This window comes from Centrocercus urophasianus, unplaced genomic scaffold (assembly GCF_019232065.1).
Source record: "Centrocercus urophasianus isolate 14NV4802_14NV808 unplaced genomic scaffold, USGS_Curo_1.0 seq_11, whole genome shotgun sequence".
Lineage (NCBI taxonomy): Eukaryota > Metazoa > Chordata > Aves > Galliformes > Phasianidae > Centrocercus > Centrocercus urophasianus.
Window position 1 is genome coordinate 8,357,335 of NW_024884253.1, and position 12,918 is coordinate 8,370,252.

General features: G+C 38.9%; 1 protein-coding gene across 1 annotated transcript in view; it reads left to right on the forward strand.

The window, feature by feature from the left end:
• The window catches only part of CYRIB (CYFIP related Rac1 interactor B), a 74,164-nt gene that overhangs the window by 43,618 nt on the left and 17,628 nt on the right, over nucleotides 1–12,918 (forward strand). Inside the window, 2 exon segments of the mRNA XM_042809060.1 lie at nucleotides 1,432–1,468; nucleotides 3,245–3,347. Coding sequence (XP_042664994.1) covers nucleotides 1,432–1,468; nucleotides 3,245–3,347 — 140 coding nt within the window.

The following is a 12,918-nucleotide window of genomic DNA, read 5'->3' on the forward strand; positions in this document are numbered from 1 at the left end:
CCTCCTTCACGGAGAAAGTGCTCAAGCGTTGGAATGGGCTTCCCAGGGAAGTGATGGAGTCCCCATACCTGGAGGTATTTAAGAGGCATGTGAATGTGACACTAAGGGACATGAGTTAGCGATGGGACTCCATGGGTCAGATTGTTTGTGGAACTTGGTGATCTTGAAGGTCTGTTTCAACTTAAATGAGTCCATAATTTTGTGAAAAATATGGGAATCCAATTAGTAGATTCCTGTACTAGCATCTTTTTGTCTGTTATTTGGTACTGATCTAACAGAGTTAGAGCTTTCCTAGTTGTTTCCCTTCTGCCTGATGGCTCTAAACGTCTGTCCTCTGCCTTCCTTAGCATAAGAGTCCTGGAAAGACTGCGTGTGTTTATAATCAGCTTTCACTCATTTTTTCACTCAGGACAAACTATCTGAGCATCAGCATGCCTTTCTTAACAGTATGAAGTGCTCATGATGATAAATGCAATATTCTGTCTGAAAAGATGTAAAGAGCTGATCAGTTTGTGATTTTTCTTATAATTCTATTAGTTGGAAGCTTCCAGGTGTGTGTATAACAATCAATTAATGCTTTTGGAAAAGCTTTTTTTAAAAATCCCTGCCTTTGCTGCTGTTGTGGTTTTTTACTGTTTTCATATTTATTTATATAGTGTAGTCATTGTAATGAGTTTGGACTTGTACTGATTGTTAATAGCTCAATGAACTTAATTAACTTTCAGTCAGAATCATCTTAATTGGTGTTACTGACTACAGGAAAGTCTGGTTTCAGGTAGAAACTTCTGTGTTGTTAAATGTTAGCATTCATCTATTTGGTTTTTATATCGTTTTCCTCTTCTGTCAGGAACGGAGCTTTTTGAAGGTGTATTGTTGTTGGGTCTTTTGTTTTGATACCTGTTAACAACATGCACTGTGTTCGGCCCTGACCTGTACATAATCAGCGTTTTCCAGTTTTGTTGTTAGTTGCTTTGTCTCAAAATAGGAATTTAGCAGTCTACTGTCATGGGGAGGGGAAAAAAATATTGGTAAGGTTATCCAGTTAGGGTAAGTGGAATTCAGGGGAATCTAAATGTGTTTTTTCTATTGTAGCTTTGACCTTCTAGTTATTAAATTTGTTACAGTATGTGTTCTTTCAAATTACCTATCACCAGCAGCCTGTTTTCCTAGAAGCAAGTTCTTGATTCAGTGATTGTGTTCCCTGTTTATATGCCTTGAGATTGAAAGTTGCATTAAAAGACAAGAATGCAGAATTGTTCTAAAGTCAAAGTGGCATATGAGTCCAGAACCATAGTTAAGAAGTAGATTCTGAAGAAGGGTGCAATGTCTGAAACAGATGTGTGTTTACTTTTGTAGGGCTGCATAGCATTACACTGAAGACTTTAGGTGCAAAAGAATGTATTTTTATAATCTGTTCTTCTTTTGAAACAGAGTGGAGGCCAAGAACAGAGTGCAGCACTGGCTGTAGGTAAGAACTGAAACTTAACCTGCTTGAAAACTCTCCTGAATTAAAACTGTGTAATATGGGCAGGAAAATGAACCATGCTGAATACCAGCAGTTTTCTCTTCAAGTACTTATTTTCTCCAAGTTGTAAAAGCTACTTCTGCAGAATTGTTATGTTTATTTTGACAACTTTGATCTGTAGGCCAGTGTAGAATCATAGACTCACCAAGGTTGGAAAAGACATATAAGATCATCCAGTCCAACTGTCCATCTATCACCAGTATTTCCCACTGAACCATGTTCCTCAGTACAACATCTAAACATTTCTTTAACGTTCCACCACCTCTCTGGGCAGCCCATTCCAGCACCTGAGCACTCTCTCAGAGAAGTATTTTCTGACATCCAACCTGAATCTCCCCTGCCACAGGTTGTGGCCATTCCCTCTAGTCCTATTGCTGGTTATGTGGGAGGATGACTCCCACCTCACCACAGCCTCCCTTCAGGTAGTTGTGGAGAGCTACAAGGTCACCCCTGAGCCTTCTCCAGACTGAACAATCCTGGCTCTCTCAGCCATCCTCACATGTCTTGTGCTCCACAGCCCTCACAGCCTTATTGCCCGTCTCTGAATACATTCTGGGGCCTCAGTGCCAGGGTCTCTTTCTTATAGTGAGAAGCCCAAAAGTGAACACAGTACTCGAGGTGTGGTTTCACCTGGGCTGAGTTCTGAGGGACAGTCACCTCCCTGCTCCTGCTGGGTGCACTTTTTCTGTTACAAGCCAGGATGTCATCGATCTTCTTGGTCACCTGGGCACACTGCTGAACTGCTGGCTCATGTTTGGCCTAGCACTGACCAGTAGTACCCTCAGGTCTGTTTCCTCTGCATAGTGTTCCAGCCACTCTGCCCCAGCCTGAAGTGTTCCCTGGGTTGTCGTGGCCGTATATCTCTCTCTGTGGTTAAAGATGCAGTCTGCCCAGGGGAGCTGTGGATGCCCCATCTCTGTAGGCAATCAAGGCCACGTTGGTTGGGGGACCCAGACAGCCTGGTCTGCTGGAAGGTGTCCCTGCTTATGGCAGAGAAGTTGGAACTGGATGATCTTCAAGATCCATTCCAACACAAGCCATTCTGTTATTTAAAACTTATCTTAGAAGATCGTGTTTAAAGTTCTTGGAAATTTGAATGCAGAAATAATGTGGCTTTTTTTTTTTTTTTTTTTTTTTTTTTACCAATACTGATTTTGTATCTGTATTAATGTTACTATTTAACTTCAAATCTTTCCTGAACCATGTGCCTTGAACCAGAAACCAAGGCCCTGAGAAGGTTTGAAAGTCTGAAGTGGTGGCAAATGCTCATGTGAAGTTTTTTCCCTTACGTAGTTTTATTATTTCTGCTTACCTAAGCTACTTCATGGAGTTTGTATTATATTTCATGTTTATTGTGCTGTGCAAGCATAGCTATCTTTCATCTGTCACATTGGAAAGGTAATGCTCCCAAATGTGAAGTAGTATTTATTTACCTTACACTTCTGATGAATCGGTAAAAAGCTCACTGAATTCTGAGGAGATGATTAAATTGATTTGTCATTTTTGTTGACATGTCAGTTTTGTTGACAGTGGTGGAAAACATCGTGGAGTTCCATGTCTAAAACTTTTAATAACCCATTTAGAAATGAAGAATATAAGCTATTATAGATGTCACTAAAATAATTGCCCTTGGTTTTCATACCTGATGTATATATTGAAATAATTGTTTTCCAAAATCACTGATTTTTGTTGAGATTTTTATGAAATTTTTTGTTGTAGCTCTTAGGAGAGCTCATCGTGATGCTACATCAGAAAAACAGTCCCTCAAGCCTACTGTCTTGCCTCTTTGGAGTTGTGAGTCAAGGATTGGGGCAGGCATACGGTAATACTTTCCCAGTTCTGAAAAAACATTTAGTGCTAGCAGTAGTAGCAGGTTCATTCAGTAGCATTTACAGCCAAAGTCATGGGTAAGTATGTTAGCAAAGTTACAGTTTCAACTAGTGCAAACCTTTAGAGTATGTGTGTGTTTGCAATGGGTACTATCTTGCCAAGTATGCCTTCTTCAGGAATCACCCTTTTACTTCCCTCTGGGTGTGTGCTCTTGCTTTTGCTCATTTTTTCACACTCACTTATTACTCTGCTGGGATTGTGCTTCAGCTGCTCAGGAAGGTGAGCATCTCGCAGAGCTCAAGGGCAATGCTGAAAATGGTACTGCCTTCAGGAGGAAGGCTGTCCAGAGAACAGCTACATCATATGGCAAGAAATTTCTTTTTCCTTTGAACCATCAATATTTCTGGTGTTGAAGGGAAATACCTTACAGGTGGAGATGTTGTTGGCCACATCAGCAGCCCTAAACAGCTCTCTGTCCATTGTTTTAACCTATTCCAGCTGTGCTGAGACAAAACAGCTGCCATGTTTGACAGCATCTTAAACCAGCTGGGAATCAGCAGAGTAAGAGATTTGAAGGGACTGGCAGAAGCCCTACCCAAGCAAGACTTTCAGTGGGAAAACACCATTATGATAACAATGGTAAAGTTCTGGAAATTGTGGAAAGCCTCAAAGAATGAGAGCAGGTGGCTCTTTCTGAATAAGGTTAAAAGTTGAAGCTGAAAATCTAGTAAAACTTGAACCCTTAATGTAACCAGATGTCTAGGAAAGCAGAAATGAGAAGAAAATGTATTTGTGATGGTTCTAATGTATTATTTTCAAGTCAGATGTAATTATTAACTATATTCAGTTTTCTAATGTTTGTCAGTTCAAGATATGTCCCTGTTTTCCCCTAAAATTGCTGCAGGCTTGTAGTACCCTTTCCATGCAAATCGACCTGCATAGGAAGAGTCATCAGCTTGTTATTTATTCTTTAGCCTAATTTCTTTTAGTTCTGTTCAGTGAAACTGGCACACGTTAAAAGCCTGCATTTTACATCTTTGTGTTCTCCATATCTCCAGTGATTGTGTAGTTCTGTATTTTTCTCAATTCTGAATATTTCTTTTTCAGGTGAGAAGTGAAAGACAGCCAAACTGTTTCTTGTGTTGAAGTCATATCATAGTTTCAATCATCAATGTACTCCTTCATTAACTTTTTTCCTGTTCTTCCGTATCCTTAAGGAGCTTTAGGGACCTGAATTTCCTTAAATGTGTTGCTGATTAATGAGTTTCCTTATTTTTGAACATGTAGTTGGTGTTTCTTTTAGCTGCTCATGAGCCCAATTATATGCAAACCTTATCTAAATTGAACATGACTCCAAGGTCTCATTCCAGAACTGTAATAGCTAGCTTGGAGCTGATAATCTTAAGCATGAAACTAAGGTTGTTTTTCCCTCGATACATCACTTCACACTTCCACAGTTAGGTTTTATTGTCAAGTGGCACTAGCCTTGTGAGGTTCTTTTCTATTTTGCCTGCTGGTTATTTTCCTGCTGCTCTGATCCTTCTTAGTTTGTCTGCCAATACATTGGATGGCATTCCTGCAGACCTCCACTGACTCCTCTCCGTTGTGGGAACTGATCACTTATTCCTTTTCTTTGTTCATTCAAACTGTTTATTCAAAGATCTTCTTTCTCATTCCAGTTTATCTTCATTTGCTTTAAAAGCTGTCTTTTGAGTAATTCAAACAAAATGGCAATCCAGATGGTTTATTTGTGTTGGATTACTGACTGGTTCAATGAATTGTACTTTGATAGCTTTCCTTGTAGTCATATCACCAGAACAGATCTTGTTGTAATCTGTTGTCCTTCCCTGAAAGGTTAAATTATTTCTGCATTCTCATAGCTAAACCAAGGAGGGCCTTCTCTGAAGTACCTACTGATTTTGAGACTTCAGTTCCCTTTCAGTCAGACAGGTAGATCAGAGCAAATGTTTTTGTGGTGCAAGGTGGTACGAGCTTGAAGAATTCACTGATGAACTGGTGCAGGAATCAGATCAGTACGTAGAATTCTGCATATCTGTACTGATCTTACTGGATTGCCAGTTGTACAATATCACCAGAAAATAGCAGACATATGTCTGCAGACAATGCCAAGAGGTGATTGGAGAGTGCAGTGAAAAAGTACAGCTAGAAGAATCTAGACCAAATATGATCTATATCTTCACACTTGCTTTCTAATAAGGGAAAAAGTCCTGATGTGTTTCAATAGCCTTCCATATTGGTCAAACGTATTTTGTCTGACTGATGTCCTGGAAAAAGAAAGCTCTATAGGCTGATCAGAAAGCTTTCCTGAAATGTCTTTCCAGTTATGTGATTTGGAAGGCCAGAGGGATTCTTCCTCCTCGGGAGCCCAGAGCAAGTGTCACTGAAATGAGTTATCAAATTGACAGTCAGCACTGGCTCCATACACACAAGATTTGCATTTCAATACTGACATGCCCAAGAAATCTTTTTCAGATAGAATATATAAAAGAATATTTATATCCATCAGCTTGATGCCTAGGTAATATCATAACATTGTTAGTGTAAGAGATGTGAGCCAAGGCACTAAAGGGGTTCTGTGCAGTAGTTCAGAGTCAAGCTCAAGCAGAATGTTTAATTGGAACTTCAAGAGCAGTGCAGCTGAGTGCACTCCTTGCAGTAGCACATTAGATGGCAGTAGTGGCCAGGTTCTTTGATAGAGCCTCAAGGGAAATCATCCAGCTTGGTTACTGCAGTCTATGGCAGTCTGATTAACATAGATGGGAATTTAGTCACTTTGAAAGAAAACATGTTTCCCAATTAAGAGCAGGATCACAGCAGAGTGTGTTTTCACAAGTGCAACACTAAAATGTGGTGAATCAATTCTTTTGGACTTTGAAGTTAGAGATGGAAAATATCTTAAGTGTCCAGGAAAAAAGAGTAAGGTTTACAGATTTGGTGTTTCTGTACTGCTTTTTTTTTTTTTTCTTTCTCTTTACACTCAGATGAAAATCTGGCAGGAAAAGGACTAAAACACGAATGTGTTTTAGTTGTGTGGGGTCTTTGCTTTTTTTTTTGGGGGGGAAGGAGGGAGAGAGGATGAAGGAAGGAGTTTGGTAGCTCTTGAACTACATTAGCTAAAGGATGGTAGCCTTGGAATATTAAACTTAGTAATATGGCAGTATAGCACAGTTTTAATACCATCTTATGTACAATAAACTTCCTTGTAAATTAAGTTTGTAAATTTTACTGGTCTCTCCTTGAATGTGGATTTTTTGTTTTTTCTTCTTTATGTACCTTTCACATTCTTTTTGATAAGAAAGCTGAGATTTAAACAAACAAACAAACTTGGACATCAGCCAATTGGGCTGTAGCAGTCCCAACTGGTTAAGTGCAGTATTTGGGCTGGAAGGGAATTGCTGGCTGCTTGACATGAAAGCAGAGATGGTATGTGCGCATTTGTTAGGAGCTTCCCTTCATCTGGCAGATCATATTGTATGGCAGCGACCTCTGTTGGAGGAGTTGCAGCTCTGCAAAAGACTTCTAAGATTGCAAAGCAGAGCGTAAATTGTGCGCAAGTGTAAATAGCTGTAAAGAAAGTCTTTTTTCTTTCTAACAATTATAAAATAAATTAAATGTGGCGTTTCTCAGAATTAAGTTTGAAAGCAGACTGATTTACATTGAAAATATTAGATATTAGGAGGAAGTTTTTCACACAGAGAGTGGTGAGGCACTGGAACAGGTTGCCCAGGGAGGCTGTGGATGCCCCATCCCCGGAGGCATTCAAGGCCAGGCTGGATGTGGCTCTGTGCAGCCTGGTCTGCTGGTTGGTGACCCTGCACACAGCAGGGGGTTGAAACGAGATGACCATTGTGGCCCTTTTCAACCCAGGCCATTCTATGATTCTATGAGGAAAAAGGAAAACACATCTAATGATAATGATGATTTATTTATTTTTTTTACCTCTAGCCTTTCTCTTGGAAGATTTGCTCAGTTACCAAAGAGTAAACCAGGGCAGATTTTCCAGAGCCAGGTCACTCCCCTTTTCAGTCCAGTTTGCTTTTAAAATAAGAATAATATTTTGAAGCAAATTAGGTCTGACTGCGAAATTTTATGACATGTTTACCTGATGTGAGCTATGATAAAATAACGAAGTTATTCAGTGTCAGCTGTGCTGCTAGAATTTTCCTGAATTAACAAGACTTTAAGGGTGATTTTTCTAAAGTAACTGCAGAGTCTTCAGTGCCTTTCCCTTAATTTCCTCCAAGTGGAAAAATGGACTGAATAAACACTGACCTGACCGTATTTTACAATTCTGGTTTCAAGGAATGTGAGCCTTTTTTACTAGACTGTTTTCCCTGGCAGGGCTCTGTTTTCCTGATATGACAGATTTTTAACTCATTTTTGTTCAGAAAAAAAGGTTTTATTGATGATGTGTGATCTTCAAAAAGTAGCCTCGTTTTTAGCTGAAGTAGTTAATTGTACCAAAGTCAGCTTAGCCTAAAAACCTGAAGTCAGAGGCAGCCCTGGACACCTTTTTAGTTGTGCTTTTATTGAATAGCCTGAATACTTACTTTCCATACGAAATAAATAAATAAATAAATACAATTCTGTTTGTTAGTACAAATTTTTTAATGGTTATTCAAACCCCAGAAATTCAGTGGTGTATGTTTTTTCCTTTTCAGTTTCTTAGAGGGAAAAAAATTGGCTTATTTCACTGGTGAGTGATATGTTAAGGGATCTCCACTAGAGGTCAGGAGTGAAAAGCAGTACATGGATCTTTGCTGCTCTCTTCTCTCTTAGGCAACAGTTTGTATAAAACTAATGAATGCTCTCTAGTTAGATTGTCTAGTGGTGAATGAAATAGCTTGTTCTGTGTAGAATTGGTGACTGGAGTGGCACTTTCCATATGTTTGATTCAACAGTGAGAATCAGATGTCAGGATCAAACTGATACATCGGATATTAATAACATTAATATAGCTATGAGGAATCTTGAATATGAAACCATCTTCAAAATCTAGCTCATTCCAAATTAATAGTACCAGACTTCTGAATCTAAACCTGGTAGTTTTCCCTTTCTTGTTTTTTGTTGTATTTTTTTTTTTCCAGACTGAGTGATAATGAGTGTTACTTCATTAATTGTTTACTGTCTGGACAATGTCATTTTGGGGCTTCGTTTAAAGCCAGGTTTTCTAATTATTTTAAGCACTCTGATCACTAGCTGTAGTGGGGATTAGATTGTGTCAGAAGGTATCAGTACTTCCCTGGCACTAGTCAGAAAAGAAAGAAATCTGCACTAGATTTGGAACCAAGGGAAATATGCAGACTTTCTGAAAAGAGCAATACTTTTGAAGTAGTACACAAGTCTGTTTCCAGCTCTGCAGCCTTTGCTGGCTTTTAAGGCTGAGGGCAGATGTATTCTCGCTGACTGCAAGGCTTAACTGCTTCATTGGAGTAGAAAATAACACTTGATCCAATGGGCCATCCGCTTTGCAATCTCATGTGTTGTTGCTGAGGGCTTCCTTTAATTCCACTATTGTGGGCAACCACTTATTTGCTGGCTTTTTCCTGTTACTGCCCAGATTCTGTAGGCAGGGAATGTTCAGTAAACCTTGAAGCAATTGCTGGGCTAATGGGATTATTATTCTGGAGGAACACTACAGAGAGACATCCAGTTAGGTTTTAGTTTGAGGTAGCATTAAGTTTATAGCCTCATTTATAGCACTTAGTGTCACGTTGTGATGTTATATTTTTCACGCTGTGCCTTTCACTTAAAATTTTACCAAAAATCTTCCTAGATGAGAGTTCTGTACCACGTACATCCAGTTTGAAAATCCTGTATCTGTGTAAGAAAATGGTTGCGCTTAGTGTTCTTTGCATATGATGTTGTGCTTAACTTCTTCTGAGCTCCAGAGCATGGATACAAGGTTTAACAGCATACAGTTTTGGTGCTCTGAGTGTTTAATTGTAAATTTCATTAGAACAAATAATGGGAATAGTGTGAGCTTTTTCAAAAGCAGAGCAGGTATTTTCTTGTAGCAGACATTCCTTGGTGATACAAATGTGTTTTTTCTAATGTTTAACTTCTTATTAGTTTGGAAGCATGCTGTCTGTCTAACAGAAAACAAAGCAAAATCCAAAATGTCACGTGATCATCTTTCTAGTATTTTACATCTAACAGTCAGTTAGTTTTCCAGTTGTTCACCAGTTGTAGACAAGATCTTTGTTAATGTATACTTTTTCTTTCAGGTGAGAGGGGGAAATGTCTTCGATGCTTGCCTGAATTAAGTTGCATTGTGGATTTCTATTAAATTTCCCCTGGGCTTAGATTAGGGAAAAAAAATATTGAAACGTGTCAGAGATGTTTTCAGCATGAAGGGCATGCGTGCAAGACTTGTTTTGAAAATATGCCTTTGCTTTCCGCCTGTCTGATCATGACACTACACTCAAAATCATACAACCCCACAAGGCTGTAATGGGCCAAATCATTGTAATCAAATGTGGCATTCCGTATGTCTTACTCTGTGCAAGTAGGTCAAGTTTAACCCATGTTCTTGGCTAGTGCTCTGATTTCCCACAACCTGCTCCACGTGGCTCATGCGTTGTGCTGGCGCACACAGCGTGCCAGGCGGGTCCTGGGCAGCTTCACAGGGATGCTCAGCTTCTGGACCCAAAAGAGGAATGTAGTTTTCTTTTCGATTTTATGGTAATGGAAACTTCAGTTGTCTGATCTGCTGAATCTTACACTGCTGATTTTCTTAATGAGTTAGGAAACATTTGACCAGTGTGCTTCAGAAAGTTAATAAAGACCCCTGAGGGGAAAAAAAGATGCTGGTTTATAACCAAACTGTGTTCTGAATGAGAGTAACAAAACTTGACTCAGCTTGAAAGTCTGATGAAGAACAGCTTCACAATAGTGATGTAAGCTGCACTTTGGACTGGACTTTTTGATGTTATGGTTTCAATGAGCAGATTTCCTTCTTGATAATGTAATAGTGGATTTTGTTCCAGTGATGCTGGAATGATTGTGGGTCAGAAAGTGTTAACGCCCACAAAAATCACCTCCAGTTCTAAGTCAGCTGTTAGGCATTGCAGCAAAGCCAAACTGTGGGATAGAAAGTGCAGTCAGTAGTAGTGCCTGCTATTGGCTTTTGCCTCTATATAGACTTCAGACTGCTTGAGTATGCTTAATGCACAAGAGAGGTCTGTTAAGAACTTTATTACTAAGACATTTATGTACAGCTTTACATCCCTTTGTATTCTTCCAGCATGTCGTCTTGTTGCTGTCACAGTTTAATTTACTCTCACTTTCAATTGCTCTCCTGTTCTGAGAGAAATGTTTCACTGAGCTGTTGCCGTCAGGTAGATCAGTTACATCTTTTTGCTTCAATCTGTTTTATATCTCTTGTTTCACAGTAGGGTTTGGTGTCTTGGTTAACCTTGTTCCTAGAGAAGAAATGATATCTCAACATAAGCAAACTTTTCTGGGAGATGAAGGTCAGAATGAAAGTACTTGTCTGGCAAAGCTGAGACCCTGACCCCTTACCTCCATTTTAGGAACTGGTAGGGAATCAATTAAACGGACTGTTCTGCACTAGCTATGTGCTTTTCTGTAACCTCACTAACCTTCCCCATCTGACATTCAGAAGTAATGTTACCCAGTGTTTAAACCCTGTGTATGACCCTTTAAACTGTTGTGAGACTGGTCAATATCAAAATAAAGGCAGAACTACACAGAGGAACTCCTATGAGGTATTGAAAATATTTTTGTGAATGTGCAGATGTTGCAGCTAATAAACTGGAATGTGCCAATGCTTTGTAATTTTAGGTGTAGCTGAAGTTCTCCATAGGCTCTTAATACCCTTTACTTTTATTTGCTACTTTTCTGTTAACATTGGAATTGTGATGCTTAAGGCACTGTTTGAGATTTGGCTCTTGAGTCTGAATCTACAGGCTCAGCTGGTATTAGGCAACTTGTACTTCTGCTGTTGTAGTGCCCTTGTTGAAAGTGTTAAAGAATGTCTTTATTTTAGCATTTTCTAGTTTTATGAATGTCCTTGTTGAGGTGAGGGCCAAAGGACTCTTTCAGTCCTTTATTTCAGAATATGCTTGTGAGATAGAGAAAAAAAAAAAGATTCTCTGCTTTCTGGCACTGCTTGTTTATGCACTGTTGGCACAGAGCTCTGGAATAGAAAGCTGTAGAAAAGCACTTGTTTTGGTAATTTATTTTTAAGATGAGTCTCAACTGAACATCCTAACCTGAAACTTCTTTAAATAAAGGCTGAGATCTGATCAGACTTCTGGATGAAGTTAAGTAATTTGAAAACAGGACTTTGCTTTTCTGACATTTCAAGGGAGAAGTTGAATGCACAAAAAGGAGCACATGCAGTGATGAACTTCTATAAGCAGAAACCGCTGTAATCAAAGCTGCTTTTCTACAAATCTAGATTTGTACCTGTTGCTTGGTCATTCTGCAGAAGTTGTTAGATTATGTTACTAATGTTACTAATTTAGCCCTGAGTAATTTTCAGGAATTTACTGGGGTTGATTCACTGTTGATTCTCTAGCTTTTGGATCCTAAAAAATCAATCACTTTCTGATGGTTTGGTATTTCTTCTACACCAGTTGCGTTTTCTTAAGGAACTCAAGAAATCTGGCAGCACGAGTTGTAAAGCTTTGGTCTGCCAAATATTTTGTTTAGGTATCACATCGCCTTTTTTTTTAATTCGTCATAAATTCACAATTCTTACACATTGCTTCCCTCCAAGTAACCATCGCTTTCAAAGCAGAAGACAAAGACACTGGTCAACTGACATAATTAGACTAATTTGAAGCTTGATTTTTAGATCTTATGCTGGAGTCCAAATGTTTGACTGATGGCTTATTCTTAAAAGATTTTGAATCAGTAATACCTTGAGTTTGCCTTGCAGCAGTACCTCGCTGAATTCCTGATATTTCAGGGTTCTGATTTTAAGTATTTTTAGCTTCTGTGAGACACTGAAGAGTCATTGAAAAGGCTGCCTCTTCATGAAGTGTTATTTTCATTGTCCTACTGAAGGTATTTATTTACTTTGGAAACTTACTCATGTTTGAAAATGTCTTATCTGACCTAGTTTAATTTTGGACAGTGTAATTTTCCTTCTACTTCTCATTTCTTTTTAGCTGCAGTGTGACAGCAAACATAAATAAGAACAACTGTTGCAACTTGATTCTCTTTTTTTTTTTCTTTTTTGAAAGCATTCAACTTGTATTGGACTTGTAATTTTACCTCATTTGATGGGAAGAACTGTTTGTTGGCCACTGATAACTACTACTGAGACACTTCCCAAGTTTTGTTTTGAGTGATGGGGAAAGAGTCAAAATCAGGCTTAAAACAGCTCTAGTCTTTTTGAGGTCACTGTTCTCCTAAGTACCAATGGCCTTATTGGCTGTAGGTTGCAGCAAAACAATCATAGGTAGCATAATTCTTAAGCTAGGAAGGAGATGACAATTCAGAACTTCATTTTTGCCAAAACTGTTACTTTTCATACTTTCGATAATCAATGAGAAGAAGAGAAGAAATGC